A 23,311-nucleotide genomic window follows, 5' to 3' on the forward strand; every position below is an offset into this window, starting at 1 on the left:
TATTCAGGAAGGGAGTAATCTATAAATACAGAGTGAAGATGCTGCTGGTTTTCCAAGGCCGCCCATGCTAGCAATATAAACAGGAAAAGAGTCTTAGTCTAAAGCCAACATCCTGGCTTCTCTAAGTGTTCAGGGCATTTAATGGCGCCTCGCCATTGCACTCCTGGATGCCGTGTGTGCTAGGAAATCACTCCCTCTGTGTGGGCTGTTCCTGAAAGGGAGGAGAAATAATAGGTGATAGTAACAACGTGATTTTCAGCTTTTTTCCTATTTCATGGAATTCATCTTCCTGAGGCGCTAGTCTCCCTCTGAGAACAGAGCTGAGCGTTTTGTCCTCTTAAATAGCAGGTTTGTTGGGATTAATTTGCACTTTGCCATTCTGCATATCTCAGTAACCAGCAAAGTAGGGACACCTAATGTATATTTTGGTGGAGCTGGAAAGATACAATTTTCTGAGATATTGGCCTATGAAAGCACTAAAACGCATTTGCTATTTATTCACACATTTCTTATTTATTCAAGGCACATCCTATCAGGAGCACCAGGAGTCACTAATATGTTTTGATACAGTTTTTCTGCTCAATTAAAAAAATGTTACTTTTGTGGAGGGAGGAAGGAGGGGGTTTGGGTAGCTTTATCTTTGGCTGAAAAAACCCAAGCCCAATATAAAGTTTTAATGTGAATTTTATGTAACAAGACTGATGTCATTGAACAGATAAAGCCTAACAGGGCAAAATTCTTGTTAAAAGGATGAATGAGGCCTGAGCCTGAGTAACCGAGAGTAGAGTTAAGCCCACTGGAAAATACATCTTATAAAGACTAAACAATAGCTGCAGGATTTGACCTAATTTTTAGATCAGATAATAAATGGGTGGCTAAGACAAATTGCTCTGAGCCCATGTGCATAAAGCAGCCTCACTTTTCATTTGCTCCAGTTTGGTGTTGCTGTAGTCTCCCTGACTTCATGGTGTTAGCCCAGGCTGTCCTTGAGAAAATATAGTAAGAATATAAGCCCTAAATCTGCTGCCTGATTTTGGATTTGTTGAAAACCTATAAGAAAATAGCAGCTTTCTCTGTAATTTCTGTACCTGATCTTTTTTGGTATAATGGATGTGGATATTCTCTTATTTTCCTTTATTCATTATCTAAAATCAGAAGTAAAAAAAAAAACAAAAACAAAACATAATTTTAAAAAGCCCTGATGTAGTAAGGAACTGCACGTGTTAATCTTTTGTATAATTTGATACTAGTTTCCTATGTACTTATCTAAAAGCCTTTTTTCCCCCAGACATTTTTTCAAAGGAATGTAGCTAATATATGCATGTCAGATACTGTATACTGATAAGATAAATGCAGTACAGAAAAGCAGACTAGTTCACCTGATAGTTTATCTCTATTTACAAGGGGTATGCAGTTGTGCAAAGAAACAGATATGAAAAAAAAAAAAAATCACAGATTCTTTACTGACACTCGGTTATCTCACATTTTAGTACAGAGGCCATGCTCCGTGTTCCATTGCTGCAGTGCCTGTCTTCCCTCTCTTCACACAGCTAGTCCTAGCAGTGCTGTGAGGACGTGCTCCCGTAGCCACCAAAGTAGCAGAGCCCATTGCAATAGATACAAAGTTGGGTGAATGTCGAGATATGGAGAGAGGGCTGGGAAGCACGTCACTTGAAAATTTTAATAGGAAAGTACGTCCAGGTTATGCAGTAATAATAAATAGCTCCAAAGTGTGTTTCGTGCACTTTGATAAGTGTGCATGAGGGTTAGCAGAGAGAGGACCTTAATTCCTTCCTTGTGTACCATCTAAGCTGCTACTAATCGATATCTGCTGCTTGTAGTTAATAAAGGGGTAACTGAGGCACGTGGTCTTGAGCTGAGATTACTGAAGAGAGAACGGCAGATCACAGAAAGGTCAGCAGAGAGGTTAACAGAGCATTTAACATAGTTGATACTACCACCCTGCTTTTGCTGCTGGCCGGTGTGTTTCTGTACTGCTTCCCAAGTTAACGGGCACAACTGGCTCGCAAACATAAGGACGCAGTTGCAACAGTGATAAATACAAATCACATTGCTTTGTGCTAAGACTTTATACATTAAGATGGACTTGACTACGCTCTTAGTGTTGTGTAAAAACAAAAGGAAACCCCTTTACTGAATTTATATTAATTTAATCCCTCAGTAGGAGCCTTGAGAATATCCTGCCTACACAGTCATGCCTAAGAAATTATCATCTTCCAGTAGAGTCTGCTTAGTGCCTAATGGTGAAACGTAGATGCAGTCAGGAAGTTAACAAAATTTTGTGTATGTTTTGGTAGTGACCAGACAGCTGTGTGAGTCAGATTACTGTATAAGAAGAGCAACAACAACAAAATACAAACATTTATACAAAATTATTTCTGTTTTAGTGTTTCAGTGTGTTGTAAATTCAATTCTACATATGAATTGCAATGTACACCTGATGTTTCTAATGTCTATCTTCAGTATATCTGTCATCTAAAAAGGCAGCTGTTAGGGTTAGGTCATTTGAATTTTACATTTAGATTTATTTGAAAAACAAGAACTTTGGATTTCATCTTCAATCACCAAATAGAATTAAGTTTTTAAGTTAGTTTGCAGGTTAAGCTTACAAAGAAAAACAAGAAATATCGAGCTATCAAGTAAAACTATAAGAGGAGGAGAAGAGAAGAATGCGATCGATGGACACCTGGGAACCCATCTGCTCAGTGAATTCTCGATAAAGTTTTCTTGCTTGTATTTTTTACAGTTGTATCAATACCAAATGCATTGAGTGGGTCGTTCTTCATTATAAGCATAGCCCACATAGAAGCTGTGTTTCAGAAGAGTATTTTGTCTTAGCAGCACCTGGCTGAACTAGCTTAGAGATGAAGAGAGGAGGGGAAAAATTGTTTTTTTTTCTGCAGACATGCAGGCAGTGAGTCTCGGAGGAGTTGTCAGGGTGCAGAGTTATCCCCAGCTGGCTGGAGATGCCATCGGCAGAATGAGGGGCTGGCAGGTGTGCACCTCCTGTTTGCTCAGGCTGTAAATACATAGGGAATAAAAGAGGAGAGAAGGTCCTGGGGTCAGGCAAAGCATCTGGCAGATAGTAGCCTGGCAAGCAAAGGGAGTTACTCACCTCATTCCATACCTCAGGTCAGCAGATGTAGCAGCGTGCACCCCCAAAAACTGCACTTCCAAGAAATCTGGTTCAGTCCCCATCAGCTGCTGGGCTGTGAAAGCTGCTGCTGCTTCTTGGGCTGCGTGCGATGGCAGCCTGAGGCCTCACTCCCTGGGCCGCCGGAGGGCTATGGACAAGCTCAGCCCAAGCCGTGGGCTGCCGGGCATCTTTGGAAAGGGGGAAGCTCCACCGTCCCTGATGTTCCTCTCCAGGCTGAGAAGGTGGCCGGGGCAGCCTCATGGTGCCACAGCATTTGTCCTTAGGGCTGGCCAGATGTGAAACAGCCTCTCCAGAGGCAGAAAGAGTGGCGCAGAGTTGCATATTGAGCATAAAGACGGGTTTTTGAGGTGTTGACTTATTTCTTCTGTCCTCAGCTCCAGCTGCTGGTGCTTGGACTGGCTGAGAGCACAGCCCTGTCCAGCCGTGATCTCATCCCCTGAGCAGCAGCAGGAGGGCAGGAGGGCTTTGATCAACACCCAGCGTGCGGCTGATACAGCAGGGAACTCAGCAGGACGAGGCACCACGCTTACAAAAGCAATTGAGAGAGGTTTCAGAGGGATCCCCTGGGTTACAGGCTGTTGACACTCTTGTGACTGTCTCGGTGGAAATCTGGTTTGATCTAATTAACAACAGAGAGCTGGAACCACACAAGGACAAAATGAAAAAAAATAAAAAAGAGGTTTTTGTACCTAACCTTTACGTACCCACCAGCGTGATTGATCCCCACACAAAGGTCATAGACTCAGCTGTGAACAGAAAAGAGAGGCCCAAGTTTGCCTGATAGCTCATGCTTTCTTACATTTAGTATCACAATTCAGTCGCTAATGTCCTTTTTGCAGAAGGTGTCTCTTAACTCCACCTGCATCGTGGAAGGTGATGGAAGAGGAACAGGCCGGTTTTACAGTGTCAGACACGTTTCTCTAACTCGGCATCAGTCATCCAAGTTTGGGAATAAGTGCAGTGAGATGTGTTTTCACATGCATGTGGATCCTTTTTCATTTTGTAGAACATCAGTGGCATTTTCCCACTCTTTTTCCACAATTATTTTTCTGTTGGATATTTCTTGTTAGGCTAGGTAAAATTAAACCAGCATTGAACCTTGCCTCTTGAGAACACTTTCAATGGTAGGAGGTAGACTTGAAGTCGAGAGCTTGGCTACCTATTGATCCTCTAATACTGTTTAAAATAATACCAAGCCATATTCCCTTTTTTCCTAGTATTTTAATTCAATTTTTTTTTGTTTATGACATGTTTGGTTTTGTATGGATGCCTGTATATACTTACCCCTATAAAGCAAGCTATCTTCTACAGGGAAATATGTACTTCTTGTGAAGGTCGTTTCACATTCTTGAAACCTTATTTCCCTGAAAGCACACACCAAACGTACTTCTCTCAGTGGGCATAGTTAATATGAAAGTTGGATAGAAAATAATGTGGTTTTTCTTTTTGTGTTCCTTAAGCTTGCTCATTTTTTTGAATTGTTTTGTTACAGAAGGAAAGTTGACGCTGGAGTTACTAGAAGGAGCACAGAGTCTTTAAGGTCTACCAAGGGCAGAAATCCATCTTGCCCTGACAGTAATGCTGCATTGTTCTGTTCGTTTCTGGTTTACATCTAATTCCTGGCTGACAAGTGTCCGTTTTTCATGCTCATTCATTAGTCACCCTTGCATTAGCACTGCCTTGAAGGCGTCTGGTCTGCCTCTTATCGCATTTCTCAGAAATGATGAAAGATATCCTTAAAGTTTTACCCACCCACCCATCACAGCAAAACCCAGAACAGCAAAGAGATAAAATACATTTGATTAGAAAAAAGAATAGGGTCATTCTTTGCTCTTTCTTAGAAGTTGACAGGTAGAAAAGGAAGTGGGGAAATGCCGTGAGTTCCTGTAGAAACTATTAACTTTAGCAGGCAAAAATGCAACTTCTGAGTGGTTTGTAAGCTAAAAATGCATTAAACGTAAAAGGGAGTCATTTAGAGGTGCGTCAAACTTAAGATCTAATGCCCCTCTCCCCAAAAAGCATAGCGATTCAGAAATAAAGCTAACAATATGGTGTACACTGAGCTTCTAATTTCCCATTATACTATTTCAGTTTTATGCATGTGGAAATTCTCTCACTTCAGTGGAGCTCTGAAGGCAGCCATCTGTCCTTCCCAGAGAGGGTTGTGCAGGAGTATTTCAGGAGTCTGGGAGGAAAGTCTCATCTTAAGTATGCTGTAAATGTGCTGCGATATATGCCACAGGAGCCCCCTCTGAATTTACTAAGACTACACATTAGTAAAGAAAATAGAGTCTGGCTCAAGGTGGCAGACCAGAATTTTAATTCTTCTCCTCGGTTTCTTTTTATGAAGACAGCCTTGAAGGGAAGTTAGAGGCAGGGGAAAGTGCTTGATGGGGGTGCTGGCTGTCCCCTGAACCCGGTGGTGACATCTCCACCTGCAGCTGGGTGAAATACGTGAGAGGGCTGGTGAGAAAAAACAAGACGGACCCTTCAGCATCGCTGTCCACCAGGGCTTGCTCCGCTCCGGAAGAGATGAGCTGTGGCGGCAATGTTACCTGTATAAGGGGCAGAAGAGCATCGCTAACACAGACAATCAGGGGTTATTCGACGTTTCCAAAATAATAACGGAAAGAAAGTGCAACCGCCTTTCTCTTGTGTCTCTCCCTGCTGAAGGTGAGCACAGAGAAGGCTCTCTCTCAGCCTCGCATTAACAGGGCTGCTGCCGACCCGAGGCTTTAATAATTCACACTGCCTCTTCACAGACAAAGAGGTCCTGACCCAGAATGGATCAAATGCTTTATTGGTTTGCCTTTTCAGGCATATTTTCTGAAGATTGTTAAAATTTTTCTTTTTTTTTCTTTTTTTTAAATGGGATGTATTTTATTTGTCTTTTACCATTCTCTGGGAAAATGTATCCCTTCTGTCCTTGCTTGCAAGCAACTGTAACTTATATGACACTTTCAAAAAGTGAAAAGCGCTATTGAAAATACTCTGCTTGGAGAAGATCCAAAGTCCCCCAGTACATTAGCAAGCTCACCCACTCCCGGTCGACAGTGTGAAGTTGCCGGGATGACTATAATTGTTAAATGGCAAAGGAAGCTGAAGATTGAAGAATTAGAAGGATGTTGTTGCTATCCACAGAAATCATAGCAGAGGACATAGAAAAAAAACCCCGTCATTTAAAAACCCAGTGCTGTCCCAGCAGGGTGTTTTCATGATAGTTAGAGCGGGTGACAAAGTTGTTTGTCCAGGCCCTCCGCTTCTTCATCACTTAAAAAACCGCCTTGTTAACTTGTTTGCCTGTTACAACAAGAGAACCTTACGCTTGCTTGGGTAAAACCTGCCCTGCACAGGCGCCACCCGTAGCTATTTGTAGGTGGCATGGCTGTGGTGGGAGGTGGTGGGTAGTTTTGGTGGGATAAAGCTGGGAACACGTGGGAGGGAGCCAACAGAATAGGGCATAAGAGCTCCCGATCTTGTAAATACACAATTATGTACTTCCCCCCATCCCCCAAATTAGTATCATTTACTCAATAGTATCTAATGGTTCCTTTGAGAACATTACTGTCTATTATGTCAAGGCCCCTACTTAGTGTATATTTTAGTTTGTGGATCGTTGACCCGCTCGAATCCAGCGGCGCCGTTCGAGCGTCTGCACGCAGCAAGGCTCCGCGGGCGGGGGGCAGCCGGGGTCCCGCAGGGCTCGTCTCACCTGCCGCAGCCCCACTGCAACGCCGCCCCGGGAAAAGGGGCCGTTCACACCCAACAATTCCAGCTGATAATAAAGAAGTTCAAGTGGGATTTTTTACTGTTATTACACATTTCTAGACTAATGCTATTTGCCCTTGTACGCACTAAAATTTGGGGTTTTTTTTAAAGGCAAGTGCTTTATGAGAGAGGTGATTATTGTGCACGTGAGGCTATGGGGAACTTCAGAGCTCTATGAATGTTTCAGGAAGGTAAGGCAGGACAGTAAATCAACGTGTCAGGGAAAAAACTCAAGATTATTATCTATCTAATCTGCCTCTATTGTCTTCACCCCTCCATATCTGGACACCTGAAAGCTATTATTAATGTACTATTTATTACTGTGCCTATATGCTTCCATTACCAGCACGGTAACTTTCTCATTTATCCTCAGCCGCGATATTAGAGCACGATACATCTGCTATAATTGTCTGCACCATGCACATATGTGTACCTGTTAGATGCACTAAGTCGTACCCAATGTGGAGGTAATTCTTTTCCTTTGGAAATACCTGGGAACTATCAATGGTCTGTTCACATGGGTACTGCTAGCAATATAACCTGGGTTATTTCCTAATCTAAAGCAAACTGCATTAACCTGGCGTTACGTGTGCCCAGGATACATACCAAGCCCACAAGATGTGTGAGGAGTCTGGGCCAAGGGAATGGTGTTGTGTCCTGGGGAACCCCCCAGCTCCTGAAAGAGCTGCTCATCTCTGTGTTTAATGTGCAGAAGTACAGCAAGCCAAAACTCAGCTTTTGTCCTTGGAACAAATCCCACCCACAGGGCACCTGGAGGGTTTTGGTTTTACTCAAATTGAGCCATACAACCCAAACGTTCCCTAGTTCGCCTGTCAGAGAGGGTGGGATGAAGCTGGTGGGCTGGTGATGCTGGAGCAGGCAATGTGGTGGGAGCTATATACGGGTGTCAGAGACTAACCTAATCTGACCGGTGGTCTTGCTGTGGTCGCTCTCACGTGAACGAGCCTCGCTGGCCTGGAATAACTCCAGTGTGATAAGGATGCTGACAGGCACAGTCCGGTGAAGCTTGGCATGTCATCCTAAGAAATGATCACTTCCAGATGTTTGCTCCTCCTCTTTGCCATAAGTTATCTGGTGTAGGTTAAAGCCCCCTGCATCAACAACTGAGGTTAAAATGGTGGATTTTGTAGTGAGGTGGCTGTGCTTCCTTTTGAGAGAGGGTAACCCCCAAACAGGCAGACAGCAGGAGGCAGTAATTTCTTATATCACCACAGTAAGATCTGCCAAAGCTTATCTTTTTGTGCCCTAAACTCCTAAACTGCGGCTGTAAATCCCGTCCCATCAGAGGGGCTCCCACCCTCCCTGCCCTATGTGCCGGAGGGAGCAAAAACGGTGGTGGGAGGGAGCAGGGTTTGGGGTCGCTCCTCTCGTGCCTGCGGTGCAGGGGAAGAACAGAGATGCCTCAGTTTCACTAGGGGTTTAAGGACATTAATGTTTACCACGTTATCAACTTAAAATCAGCATCTCCAGCTATGGTAAAGCTTAGTAGATTGACATTTAATTCCAGGTAGCTGAACAACCACATTTTCCCGATATAGGCAAAGAGGCAGAGGTCTTGTGCTCTCCGAAGGTGAGTTTCAGGGGAGCTGATTTTGGTGGCAGATGCCCCATCTCCTTTTCCATCTGTCCATTCGCTGTCCCCAGGTTTTGCCCTTTGGTAGTGCTGATGCAGTTCCTGGGGTCAGCTGTACATCAGATCTTGGAGGTAATCTAGATGAAAAAATAACCTTTGGGTGGTTTATTTGTAAACTGGTTCAATTCAGTGATCTGTTTTCCAACACAGCCGCAGGTTATGGCTTCAAAATATGAAATACTTGGCTTTTAAAGTGTACCCATATGACTTGTTTCCGATATGACAAGAGTATTTGTGCAACCTTGCAGAGAGCTGGCATAGGGAACTGGTCTGACTTCAGAACAAAAAGTAAAATAAAAATAACTTTTTTGCAAGGTTTTTTTTTTTAAAATCAGGCTAGCTTCCCGATGTGACTTGGAACACGGTCCCATGTCCATTTTTAGCAGGAACCAGCAGCAGGTGGAAATATCCCCAGTCACTATTGAGGCTGAATGCTCGGTTCTCCAAACCCCTGTCCTCGCTGGCACAGCAGAGAGGGTGCCAGTCTGAGGCAGAAATATGGAGCTGGTGGTAAGGAGGGAACTTCTCAAGTCCATTTTACCACCAACACAAAGATATTAGCAGCATACAAAAAAGCCAGAGTGCACAGCTGTCTGGTATGATGAACTGGTCTGACATTTGGAGACCCATTCGATGTTCCCTCTGCCCGCCGCATTTCTGTGGTGCTGTGCAGGGATCCAAGCACGGTTGAGCTCCATATTACTACTACTACTACTACTACTACTATTACTACTACTACTACTACTATTATTATTATTGTTGTTGTTGTTGTTAATTAATTAATTAATTAGTGCTACTGGGATAATGATAAGGTGAACACAAGTTAGCTAAAGCTGTAAAGTTAATGCTTATAAACTAAAAGTACATTAAATCGCAGCATGAGCACTTTCATCCATGAGTTTAAGACAACTCAGCTTACGTGCTGTAGTTTTACAGATTTATTTAATTTTCTGTAACTTTCTTTAGTACTTCACTGGCATAGTTTGCCAAACTGTAAATTATCTGAACAGTAAATTATCTGAAGAAGGGAGTTGTGTTCTTTTTGTTCTGTGTCTGGACATGACCTTCCACAGTGCGGCCTTGGATCCTCACTGGGTTCACATGCTCTACCACAATATAAATAATAAATCCACTATGAAACCTTTGACTGCTTAATGTTGGAATGAAGTGAAAACATGCCCCAGCCTTTTTTAAAAATGCTTCACTTTCCAGGGAGCAGAAATGCTACTTTCACTGTTGAGAAAGATCTCTTGCATTTATGCAGTATGGCAATCAAATGTAAATTACAACCAACCAGCTATTAATACTACTAATTCTTGTTCTTCTTCTCCCTCCCCAGATCTCCCCTGCTCCAGTGCCGGCCCCCCGAAGGCATCCCAGTAGCCGAGGTGAGCAGCAACAGCAGTGTCCTGGCACTTGGACATCCTAACTGAGGCCTGTCTGGTGGCTGATGGTCCAGTGAGTGAGGGCATGGCACGATGAAGGGGTGGTAATGGAGAGCTGACTGACTGCTGCTCATAGCCAAGATTGATCAGGAGCTGATTAATGGCTTTGGATTATGGTGCCTTGCTGGGCAGAGCGGTAGGCGGTTTGGTTTCAGTTTTTTCCTCCCTTTCAAAAATCTCAGTTATAGCTGGCATCCAAGGGACATGTACCTGGTGGAGCATATTAATACCAGCCTACTATCTTTCCTTTTCCTTTTAAAGAAAAAAACCCATTTCACTTATTCTGAGAGGCACCTTCTAAGCACAGTATAAAGATGTTTTCACTTTTAGTTTGCCAGGGTATATTTCCCTCACACGCCTGTGCATGTGCTTGTGTGTGCACCAGCCGGCCAGCTCAGCACGAGAGGATGTACTGTGGTCCATTACGGGCTCCCCGGTGAAGCGGCATTAGGTGGGGGCAAGTAGGGGATGTGTCTGCCTACTGATCCATCTTCAGGGTCTTATTTGTTTTTCCTACTGGCATTTAAGTAAACCAGGAGTGGGTAGCCTGCCCTCCACCTGGCAGGAGCAAGCCTGCCCTTCAGCAAAACCTGTGCCCACTGGCAGCAGCGGGCATCCCCGTGAACAGGAGTTTGCCTAAGGGCTGTGGTGGCTCTGGCTTCAGCCTCATTGCTCATGGGGGGGGGTGTCTCTGAGTCACAGGGGGGCCTCTGAAATCCTAAATCTGCTGTGGCTGTTAAGAGAAAAATTGATTGTTAATGACGGTAATTCCCCTATCTGAATTCTCCTCGGTTTTCCTCTGCCACGCACAGAAGAAAGTCTTGCCAATTTGCATTAGGATAAGTTAGACTGTCATGGCTAAGTAGCAAAGTGGTTGTCACTCAGCACTGATGACTGATTTCTCAGGAGATGAAGCTTAAAGTGTTACCTCCCCATCTAACCCAAGTTTAGATTTAATCAGAATTACAGAAACATGTCCACAAACATCGGAAGGAATAATTAGCATAGAAGATTTTTCCCATTTTCTTTTTCCATAGGCTATTTTCCTTCCCCATTAAGATCCCCAAAACAGTAAAGAGCATTTAGGTCTGCCAAGCCAGCTTGCTGACAACAGTAATACTAATCAGCTGGCTTTCCTCAGGAACTTAGCAGCAATTTTTTATTTTCCTTTCTGATGCTTCTTTGCATCAAATCAACTTGCTGTTCTGCCATGACAGGAGTGTTTGCAATGGGATACGTTGCTCAGGCGGTGCAGGGTAGTACTGGGGAACTTCATTACCTCTGCTAGAAACAGAGATTGATGGTGACGGGTAGTTTGTTTGAGTGCAGTGTTACAAACGCCTCTGAAATTTCAGCAGCCGGTCCGGTTATTCCCTTGGAAAGGTCTGTAATGCCTGGTCGGGTGGCTGGGACCCAAACAGCATGATTTAACATGATGCGTGGAAGTGATCTCTGAAAAGATCCTCTGTGGGCTGCTCTCATAATAACTGCACTTTTTCCTACCTTCTTGTATCCTGGCTCGCTCCGTCAATAGCTGAGATTCATGACTGTACATTAACTGGCTCTGAATCTTATTTGTACCGTGGTCAGGGCAGACACCAATTAACACTTGGCAGGCTCAGAAATCGTATACTCCCCGTCTGACATTCAAAAGAACCATTCTCAATGTTGTTTTTTTTCCTTTTCTGACTTTTGAAGTCAGAAGGAGATCAAACGCCCAGATTGGACAGCTGCCTAATACAGCCTCTTTGTAGATTCTTTCCAACACTATTAAAAGAACAAAGACCTGAACACTAATGAATATGAATACCTTAATGTGACACTTTATTACAGCCACTTGCTGCAGCGGGTAAGATAAATTTAAAAAAAATGGAAGGATGAAACGCAACTTGGTGGGTTCAAGGATTACATGATTATTTTAATTTAGAGATGAATGAGTTCCTTGTTTAAGACTTGGTTTATTTGTTCGGAGAAGTTTCTGATATGATGGTACAGGTAACTAAGTAAGAAAGGACTCGGGAGAAGGCAGGCAGCAGGCTGAGACTATTTTCCATCTTGTTGAAAGACTGCTTTGATTCCGAGTAAGGTAATGCATACGCTGCAGCTGTGAGCAGCATTTCCAAATGCTTTGGTGAGCATGCACCTCAGACTCTTCCCACTCTGGGCAGTGTTTTGTTTCGGGTTTTTTCCACTTACTGCCTTCTGAAGGAGTCGCTGGATTTAATACCAAAACAGAGGAAGAAAATGTTACGCTTGTGAAACTACAAACACACATTCAGTGTAATGTAATGCTGGAGTCCAGAGTCCCAGCACCTTCCCCTTGCTTTTTCTCTTTAATTTTATTCTCCTGCTTCATTTTGCTTTTTTCCTGGTATTTCAAAGTGGTGGGAACAACCACGCTCGGGGATACATCCTGTCCTCTTTTCAGTAGCTGGGGAATTTACTCTTATAATTCCCAGCAAATTTAATTGCAGTTAACTGTGTGGAGCTCTTACGGATCAATGCTAGAGCAGATCTTACTATTACTGAAAAGCTGAACCACACAGCAGCATACAGTTGCTCCAGAGGGCACGAAGGACAAAGACAGAGGTGGGCAGGCAAAGCTTTTAAGGCAGCGCTTACCAGTCCCTCAGATCCACTAGGACATGACGAGCATTAGAGTAGGCTCAGATCACGGCCACTAGAAAAAAAAAAAGTCCAAGATCCAAATAGAAGGTGGTGTGTTAAAATACACCAGCCTCGTGGCCTGAGGTCAAATCAAAGTACGTCTTGCTTGTTCATTTGGGACAAAGCAAGGAGCTGAGGGTTTGCTTGGTTTCTGGGAAAACCAAGTCAGCTTCTTTGGGGCCATTACACCCCTGTCCACCAGCCCCGACCAGCGTCGGTGCCAGCTGCGCCGTGGGATGCCTCCCCACTCCCAGTTCTACAGCCAATATCAAGCTGAGCCTACCTACAGGTTCCGAAACACCTGGGTAGATGTTCTGTCTTTTCCCATGCGTGGCTCGGGCAAGCAGCAGCAGGACCAGCACAGCTGCTAGGAAATTAAAAAAAAAAGGAATGGACATAAAACCAAACAACACCGTGTACTCCATGCTTCCCTGCCTTCTGCTTTTCCTCAGTGGGGAGAAATAGGATACGGTGGTGAGATAAGGGGCCTGACCTGCCAGACTCAGTGGGAGCTGCCGGTGCTCAGCAGAAGTCAGACAGGTCCAGCTCCCCGGTGTCAGCAGAAGCATCCATTTCGATGCCACTCTCTTCCACGCGTGCATTTTGTCAAACCTAACGTGAGGAGGCAGGAAGGTTCCCGTTCTGCGATGCTCCAACAGTAATGGCAGAGTTAATAGCAATTAACCCCTTAGCTCATTTAATTTGTTCTTTGAAAGATGCCAGCATTGTACTGCCTGTGATAAAATACAGTTAGAGACACCAAGTCACATCAAATTAGCTCGTTGCGATAGGTTATAGATCAACACGTCAATGAGATGTAAGATTGGTTAATATGCCATAAGCTGCCAGATGCACTTTTGCGTTGAAATATATGATTTGCAGAGCCTTTAACAGGGGGATAATTGCTTCTTTAATTATAATTGAGGTGCTTCACAGAGTACTTTAATTGCAGAACAGGGTGTAACGTACAGTTTGGTGACCCAGTTGAGTTTAAAACTGGACGTGGTATTTATCCACGTTCGTGTCTTTAATTAGGAACTAGAGCAAGAGGAAAAGCATCTCTGAGTCAAGAGGCAGAAGAGGGTGTTTTGCCGAGTCAAGATGACTGTGACACAGGCATAATGCAGCTGCATTTGCACAGGCACAAGCTGGTGGAAGCTGGGGACTTCTCCAAATAGGCAACATCAGGTGGCTGCTCCATCTAATTGATTATTAATATGACCGCTGTTCGCTGTGTTTTGTGAGAGCCACTTATGTTTTGCAGCAGTTATCCCTTAATTGGGAGTTCATGTGTATGCATTTCCATGCAGGTGTGTGTCGCTGAGGCAGTGGTTTATATTCCCGGCAGGAAAGTGAGCTCTAAGAGAGGCAAGCAGAGGAGTTTGTGGCCACAAATACTAATTAGCTGGGAAGTGACACTGTCCTTTGCAGTGCCTTGCAACACACAGCAGCACTGCCTTCAGGTGTCAATGGGAGGAAGGGCGGGGAGGGAGGCAGGTTTGTGTGCAGAAGGAGCACGGCCCAAAATGAATGAGGACTGCTCATTTGTTTTGTCCTGGAGAGCCATTGGGTAAGGTCTGGCAACGCAGACCCGTCCTTCTCCAAAAGTACAGGATAAAGCTCCCCGTAGCTGTTGCTGTCTGCTCCCATGCATTTCTATTCCTTTTTACATACTTTTTACACCCCGATCTACTGGTGGGTGGTCAGGGCGCTCTTTTGAGAAGCATGAGAGGTAGGTTACAACGCCCTGCTTGAGGATAGGCTTGCATTTGGGTCTTGTGCTTTCCTGGGAAATAGTTGACTACTAGCTTAGGTGGCCTTATTTTTACATTTCCTACCAGTTCATTTCCACAGTGCAGAAACCCAGGCCGAGTTGTGCAGGTCTTCTTGCAGGACTGAGTTTTCTGAGGCCTGCATTTTCTATGGGATCTACCCCTATACTTTTCCTTTCCAGTGCAGTTCCATTGATGCCAGCATACGTGAGGACAGAGCGTGCCTCCTAAGTGAATCAAGTTTCTGTATGATTGGATCTGACCACAGGCAAGGAGGATCTGTGGGAGTGGAGAACAGTCAGGTTTCTAGGTCCTCCATAAAATATTACAATGGGAGGTTTTCTACAAGAGCATCACAATGAACCCTTCTAGCTTATCCTCTCTGCAGCTTGCTTTTTGCAGCGAAGATGGCTCTGGGATGCTGGTTTAGCTAACACAAACTACCTCTCCTCTTCAGGCTGTATTCAGAAAGAGCAGCATTTTACCTTATGCATATTTTTTGAAGATACGCAGCTTTTAGCTGCATTTTTTGATGAGGTAGATGAGCATACCTCCCAGCTTTCCCCTTAGAGAAGATAGCTCCTCATCCTGGAGATACTGTTCTGGATGCCTAACAAGATTAGTCCATCAGGTCCTACTTTGACACCAAATGATTCTTGCTCCCTGTAGCCAACAGGCCTCGTAGTGTCTGAAGTGTGAGAGTTACATCCAGCAGGGCTTTGCAGAGCCCCCAGTTCTGGCCAGCACCCTCAGTCGCCCAGTGAGAGCGTTTGCCTTGGTCAGTTCCTCTGGCAGTAACTTCTTCAGATGCAGTGCTCACCTTAGGCATGAAGAATTATGATGCTCCCATGTTTTAACGGAGGTATTTCCAAAATGCAGTCTGCAGAGCGCATGTCAGCTGTCACTCAAGAGCCATTTGATCAGGTTTTGCTGGGGTTTGCTCAGGAATTTCCATGTCCTTCTAGAGCTGATGTTTTTCTTTCACTAAAAAGTGTAACCTGGAGAAAATCCTGTATGCCTTTCAAAAATCGTAGAAGGAGTTTTCTGTACAACAGGTACTATGCAACTTTCAGGGAGGATGGGAAAGGGGCTGTCCTCAGGGACTGCAGCCACCCCCCAGCATCCTATTCTTTTACTGAATTTAATGATCCTGAAAAGCATATAGCTCTGTGCTGTGGAGAATGGGATCTGTCCAACCAAAGAACCCGCAGGCATCACATTGGTAACTCATTTAAAGCTGTTTTCAGACAGACCCCTCCCTGTTGCTTCATGGGCTGGGGAGTCCACAGGCCCCTGTGGTGCCAAAAGTGCCAACCAACAGACATGAGCCATGGGACCTCCAGCTCAAGCCCCTCTTTCAGGTGGGAAAGGAAGCCCAGCAACTCCATGGTGGCCCCATGGCAGCCGCTGTGGTTTTCGCTTAATAATGCTGTGATCTGTATATGATTTTGAGGCTCTACAAAATAAAGTTCTCCATCTGCTGCTACCAGTCCACCTCAGCCTTTGAAGTTTCTTCTGTGAGGCTTCACTTCCCTGTTGTGCATAAAGCGAAGCTGTAATAGGGCTGGAGACATCCAGCAGCTGTACATACACCCTGTGTAGATTTTAGTACTCAAGCAGAAAGCTGGATATATGTGCAATTAAGGAAGTGTTTCCACAGCAGGAACACAAATTCCCCTTTATTGGCAGCAGAAGCACAGTAGCAACAACTGAACAAAATGTCATGGTAGTTTGCATGTGCTGTCTCATTCTCAATATGTGTTTTGCAGTCTCTCATAGCTGTAATTTCAGCCTCTTTGGAGACCATGCTTTTTTTTTCTTTAACCTAAATGGGTACAAAATCTATTCCCAGCAAGTAGTACATGGAGGACAGCATCCTCTTCAGCAGGCAGTTGCTGGGATGAAAGCATACATGTGAAACCAAGTCCAAAAATCAAACAACATTCTTCAAAGAGGCACTCAAGTCCCAAGGTACCTGAAATAGCTGCTGGCTCAATAGCCCGTATGAAAACTGCTCAAGTTTTCTCAGTCTCACTTGGGCATCTTGTACTGTGTCCAAATCAGTAGTTAGCTTCACAAATGTTTTATTCTTACTGGCGTGTGTATGTGTGCCCTTACTATCGCTCTGGTATGGGGCGCATGTCTGTTGTTACCGTTCAGGTGAAGCAGGGGAGCTGTGACTCCCCTGCGGCTGTTGGAGGCCACGTGAGCTCGGCAGGGACTGCGGCAAGGCGAGCGGTGCCGCCGTCACTGGTTAGCACAGCCGCAGAGAGCACCAGCCGCGGCGCCGGTGCAGCTGGGGGACCAGATGGAAAGCCATCCTGCCACCTCGGCCAGGCATGGGGAAGGCAGGGGTGCAATGGTCTCAGAATCCTAAGTCGCCTTTTGTCGAGGCAAATCTCTTGCTGCTCCGAGCCATTTGCATCTTGTTTCTTCTGGGGAATTGCCTGTGTCTAGAGGGTGGAAGATCTGCTGGTTTTGGCAGGTGCTCTCCACTCTGAAGGTGACTGTGGGGCATGTTGTTGCAGTGGAGAGAATGAGAGACCAGGATCCAGGACTCGCACCCTGCTGACTTTCCCCTTCAGATTGCGAGAGGTGTAAGGAATGACTCGTACAACTGGGAGGGGAGGATCTCAATGAGCTCGTATCCCCTTTTCCATTCTTGGGTTTCTTTTGGAGCAGATGTGCTGTTGCTCTACCAGATTCTAAAACAGTCACGCGTAGGCAAGTGTGCCAAGAGATTTAAGTGTCTAGTAATGCTAGTAACTTGGCATGGCTAAATTTGTGTCAGCAATTAGCTTCCGTAATAGCTTTTTCCTGCGCATGTAATCGCTTGTGTGATTTATGTTCCCTGTGTTCATTTAGTCTGCACAGAAGCCTGGCCCAGCTTTGCAAGTCTTGGTCTCTGTGTGTGCTGCCGTATTTCAGGCTGCTGCTGGAAACATCCCAGGTCTGGCTGCAGCTCCAAGGTGCAGCCGGGGCAGCGATTGCGGGTTTTCTGTTCTTGCTGATGGCCTCGCTTTTCATGTTGGGTGGCATGTGGCAGGTTCCCTCTGTTAGTTAGAACAAATGTGCCAATTATGTTAATGTATCTCCCGATACCAATCAGCGAATAATTAGAGACAACACATCTGTCTCTCACTGGGGAGCGGGATGACAGAAAAGACGCTACACAAGGTATCCTGCTCTAAATTACAGCTGCCTTGGATCGTGCGCTTCCTCAGGCGGTGGCGAGGATGGCTCAGGCTCGCGGCAGGCTTGCCAGCGCCTTAGCACCACTGGATGCCTAGATCCAGCACAGCTGGCAGGAGCCGCGTGCCTCACTGCTCCGCAAATTACATCCAGAGCACTAAAGAGCTCTGACCAAAAAGTAGCTAGCTTCGGGTGCGCTCCACCTTCTCAGCGTCCCCAGTTGCTGTGAGTCAGGATTTCATTCACGACACTCACACCTTTGCAGAGGGGCCTTCTCTTGCTAGTCAGTTTGCAAACACATAACCAAAATACCTTCTTGAGTGGAACACTAAAAAAAGAGATGGGGGTTTTAGGTCTGCTTTGTTCCAGGGGGCTGATATGTAAAAAAAAAAAAACCAAACAGTTGCATGTTGTTGTAATTTTCCATAGCTGTCATCTCCATAAGGGAACACTTACCCCATCCTTCATGGCAGTATTGTTGCCAATTAAATGATTTCTGTTATGATAAGGAAAAACTGATGCCCAGGCTTTTTCTATGTATATGCAGAGCCATCTGTACATTTATTAATAACAGTTGGTGGGAAATGCCTGATTTAATCGAATAAATAGAGCTAGGTACCTGTTGAAGAATTGTTGTGACTATAGCTAGTAAATATACATCCTCGATATTTAGGCAAAAGCAAAGATATGCTCTAGAAGCGTCTTCTCCGGAGAGTTGAAAAATGGAGCCACAAAGGCGTGATTTGGTGTTACCCTCAAGACAGGCATCCTGTGCCCTCCGAAATGCCCGCGGGTACCCTGCTGCCCCTCTGTCTGCTCGCCCGGAGGGGTGCAGGTCTCTGGCACATAAATGTCCAGGGCCTCATCCGCCAGCATCTTGCGAGCATGGCGGTTTCCCCAGGGCACCGGTCACCGTTATTCAGGCAGCAGAATTAAATTCAGGATAAATTTCGGCATTGACTGCATTAACAGCCTACTTCAGCGAGGGGGCTGTGCCTTGGGGAATGACACGGCATCAAAGGAGATCGTTGCTTTTAACTTCTGTAATAACAGTTTGCATACTTGTCATTCATAAATCACACTGTCTTGTTCCGCTCTGTTCTCTTCTCTTTTGTGTTTGACATCTGATCTCTTCCTACTTGCGTGGCAGAACAACCCCGCTCCCACCTATTCTGGTTACCTCAAAAAAATACATCTGAGGTTTGGAGGTGCTGGGCGCTGCAGTCACCTGCACCAGAAAAAAACGAGGCCGTTAGTAACTGAAAATAAGTCCCAACAAAAGTCTCATTTACGTGCTGCAGTGTGTTTAATGAGTTACCATTTCGACAAGGACCGAGGGAGAAAACACAACCGCTGGAGCAGTGTGCTCTTTTTTGTGGTGCTCTGCTGATGGCTGAAAAGTGGATGAAAGGAGGGTCCCACCTTTTGTCAAACCAGCCATCAGATTCTCCCTTCAGATTTGACGACATTACAGTTTGCAACGTGTACAGGCTCATGACATCATAAAAACCTGGATGCCAGAAGAAGACTGAATTAGATTTATTAAAGAGGTATCTTGTAAAAGAGATGGGGTTTAGACATGCACACATACTACCGATGTACTGGCAAAACAGATTTTTCAGAAAAAAAGACATCCTGTTGTTCTGCAAACTTAATGTTTTATTGTTAGCAAATTCTGTGAGCCATTAGGTGCAAAGGATATTTTTCCTGAGAGACCTGGTGAAGAGCCAGAGGCAGTATACTGAAATAGAGTATCTTTTTTTTTTCTGATATTGACAACTCCTGTTTTCATACCATCTTCGGTGTTTTTGCAGGGATGATAGGGAATTTAATGCTCATAGCTTTAATTTTGTCTAATCAGCTGAGACCCAGACTGAATATGGGTGTGTGTGCTTTTGTGGTGAGAGAAGGTGTTGCAGAGCACGGGAAAAAGATAACCGCATGCTTGAGCACGGAGCCTTGCATGGTGCCGAGGGCTGCTAGAGTATGCGGTTGGATGGACATACCAGAAACATTTTGGAGTGAGATTTAGACCATGTAAGACTGTAGTCCTGTCCTCACTGATGTCCTGATGTCCTCAATGGGACGAGCACAGGAAAAGTGCAGGTGGATTTGAAGGTGGTACGTACACGGCTGTGGCAGCGCACCTGTGGAGTCTTTCACAGGATGATAGAATTGTCTAGGTTGGAAAAGACCTTTAAGATCATCACGTCCAACTGTTAACCTAGCACTGCCATCACACCACTAAACCATGTCCCTAAGCACCTCATCTACCCGTCTTTTAAATACCTCCAAGGATGGAGACTCAACCACCTCCCTGGGCAGCCCATTCCAGAGCCTGACAACCCTTTTGGTGAAAAAATTTTTCTGAATGTCTAGCCTAAACCTGCCCTGGCGCAACTTCAGACCATTTCCCCTCATCCTATTGCCCGTTACCAGGGAGAAGAGGCCGACCCCCACCTCGCTACAGCCTCCTTTCAGGCTGTTGTAGAGGGCGATCAGGTCTCCCCTCAGCCTCCTCTTCTCCAGGCTAAACAACCCCAGTTCCCTCAGCCACTCCTCGTAAGACTTGTGCTCCAGACCCCTCACCAGCTTTGTGGCTCTCCTCTGGACATGTTCCAGCAAGGCAATGCCTTTCTTGTAGTGAGGGGCCCAAAACTGAACACAGTATTCAAGGTGTGGTCTTTTAGAGTCCTGACACAAGTCTGTACGCCATCCCAGAAATGCATAGTTGTATTAAAAATCAAGAAAGACATTTTGTTTGTGTGAGAGGCGGGGGTTAAGGGGCAGCCTGCCACTGGTGGGCAGCTAAGCTCCTGGCTTGTTTTTCAGTCTGGGATGCATGTAGACTTGACCTGTGGGTGAGGAAGGAGCTAAGTATTGCTGTTGACTGAACAGGAGTCTGTCTGTCTTGATTATGCCTGATACCTATTAGGATTCAAGAAAGAAGGAAGAACAATTTTAGTCATCCTGGCAAGGAAAACCAGGACATTGACTAAGAGCTTGTATCTTCCATGGTAAAACATGAATGTTGTAGTGACAGAAACACAGCCTCCAAAGGTTTATGTCTTTTTTTCTTCCTTCCCTGTACCTCGCAGACACACATATCCATTTCCACAGCCCTTTTTGCACCACCAATTGTAAGCTGTACAGTATCAATAGTTGTGAAACTACCACATACTTCAGCAACCTGCTGTGGGAGAGGAGGGTTTCAGTCAATCCTTCCTCGGGGCAGCGGCTTTACATTGACTAAGGTGTATGTCTTTGGAAGCAGCTCACACCTTTGGAAGCAGCTCACACCTGATGCACATCCACCCAAACTGTGGTAGGGGAGCTGGAGCTGCTTAAAGTAGGGCTAAAGATGGGTAGCGGGCGGTGGGAAGCTTGAATCCAAGCCCCTGTCTGCCAGCAGTGGTCTTGCGAGCATTAGACCGGCTCCGTCTGGGGATGAATTGAGCCCTCTGTGTTTACCACCAGGAGAGGCCATCGATTTTTTCCTCACAGCTCAGGGTGGTCTGTATGGCTGTCTTGAGGCGGGGAGCAGGTTCTCTGTTGGGTTTGGGGTATGCCAGTGCTCGGGCAGTTCCTCAAATGTTTTTGGAAAAGTGGGGTTTGGGAGAGCAGGTCTTGGCAGTTAGCACCTCGCAGGTCTGGCAAGTTGATTGTGTTTATGGTTTTTTTCCTTTATTTAAATCCTGGGCTCAAGCTGAAATGATCCAGTGACATGAAGGCCCAGTTTTGATCCATCCAGGGCCCCAGTCCCATCCTTTAGAGCACGCTCAGTTCAAATGAAAACAAGCTACTAGATTTGCAGCCAAATTACATTAGGGTGGCTCGCAGCAGTCAGCTGGGGTATAATAGGGTGTTTCTTTAGGAAGGCAATAAAGAGAACATTGTCTAGATTAAAAATCACATGTGAAAATATTTTTCTGTGTAACCAAGGAAATTACGCTTTATTAAAATAAAATATAGCTTACATAAAGGAAAGGGAAAAATAAGCACTGATGTAGTCTTTGTGATTCCCTATTTCCTTGGTAACTGTCTCTATTTTGTTTAATGCTGATTACAGCAAAACAATAATATGCATGTACGTGTGAGTGCATGTATACTTAAAAACATTGGCATGTTTGTAATTTGTTAGTGGGACCTACACTCGTGCAGGGCCTCATTGTGTTAGACCCAGGTACGTACAAGGTTACTGTGCTATTAACTGCCCAATAGACACGACGTACAGAAGAACAGGTGAGTTCTCTGCTGTTGTAGTGTTTCTGATGTTGTAAGGGGATTTTCTGTTTGTAGATACGGTCCTAAGGTATCACCCTTTCCTTAACCTTTACCTCAGACCCTGAAAACATAGATCAGCTCTTTGTACAGTAGCTGGCAGCCTTTGAAAATGCATTGGTATTTTGGAGGCAAGGCAAGACAGCTGTTGTGTGGAAGGGTGGGAGGGAAGGGGACCTGATGGAAAGGGTAGGCATGAAGGGTGTTCTCCCGCCTTTCTGCCCTGGTGTCCCATTGCAGTTGGCAGCGTGCCTCAGGTGAGTCCTTGGTGATGTGCCTTGACTCGTTGCGCTTTCTGGGATGAGCAATGCAATCACAGATGCTGTGCCCATTGTGGTGTGACCTGGTGCTGACTCACTGCCTCCCCTCTGGCCCTTTGAAACCCTAAGGTGGAGTGGCTGAAGAACGAAGAGGTGATTGATCCAGTGGAAGACCGAAATTTTTACATCACCATTGATCACAACCTGATCATTAAGCAAGCCCGGCTTTCTGACACGGCCAATTACACTTGTGTCGCCAAAAACATTGTGGCCAAAAGGAAGAGCACCACGGCGACGGTGATCGTCTATGGTAAGTGATGCCTTGTCCTGCTGCACGTGGATGGACACACGCTCAAAGCAAGCGGTGGGGCAGGAGGGGGGTGCAAAATGACCAGGCTGGGACGCCTGTGCTGCCTGTTGACTTGCAGCCATGTGCAGCGACTGCAGTCAGGGGTCTTTACCAAAAATACTCAGAAGTACAGATCTGGTGGCTTGGCTTATGGGTGACAGACAACGGCATTAAAGGAGGAACAGGCACCTACGCAAACAGCCAGTTGCCTCACTGAAGAGAAGGTGGTTGCTCCTGTTGCCATAACACACGCCGGCTGGATGCAGCAAAGAGCCGTTAGGGCAGTTCCTCCAGCAGGAGCGTCCAAGGCATTGCTTTCTACCAAGGCATTTCATGTTCTTAGCGTCGCTTTTCAGGAATGAGAGGAAAACTGAAAGGAAGTTTGTGCTTCCAGATACTGGTCAGAGCACAGCAGAATCTTCCATCTTCTTATATCTCTTTAAATCAACTAAATTTTGGTGCCTACTGCCCAAACATACTCTAATGTCAGGGGCAAAGTAGCAAAGCACTTCAGGACTGTAGTTCATAGGCAGACAACCTAGCTTAAAAATAAACATCAGGGGACTATGAAGCATGAGATAACATTATTCTGTGTCTGCATCCGCAGCCTCAATCTAATATTGAGAATGGCTGTGCTTTGGCTGGTGGGGGGGGTGGATGAGATGCCCTCCTGGGGTCTCTTCCAGGCTGGGTTGCGCTGCAGCTCTGCCCCACTAGTCCGAGCCTTTGCCCCTGCAAAGTTACT

The 23,311-nt window shown here is 45.5% G+C and overlaps 1 protein-coding gene across 1 annotated transcript in view; it reads left to right on the forward strand.

The window, feature by feature from the left end:
- Positions 1-23,311, forward strand: part of UNC5C (unc-5 netrin receptor C) — a 166,868-nt gene that overhangs the window by 94,166 nt on the left and 49,391 nt on the right. The window contains exons 4-8 of the mRNA XM_009634765.2: positions 1,904-1,914; positions 3,724-3,755; positions 4,070-4,081; positions 9,940-9,988; positions 22,347-22,527. Of these exons, the coding sequence (XP_009633060.1) occupies positions 1,904-1,914; positions 3,724-3,755; positions 4,070-4,081; positions 9,940-9,988; positions 22,347-22,527 (285 nt within the window). The remainder of the gene's footprint in view (positions 1-1,903; positions 1,915-3,723; positions 3,756-4,069; positions 4,082-9,939; positions 9,989-22,346; positions 22,528-23,311) is intronic.

Source organism: Egretta garzetta, unplaced genomic scaffold (genome assembly GCF_000687185.1).
Source record: "Egretta garzetta isolate BGI_Z169 unplaced genomic scaffold, ASM68718v1 scaffold72, whole genome shotgun sequence".
Lineage (NCBI taxonomy): Eukaryota > Metazoa > Chordata > Aves > Pelecaniformes > Ardeidae > Egretta > Egretta garzetta.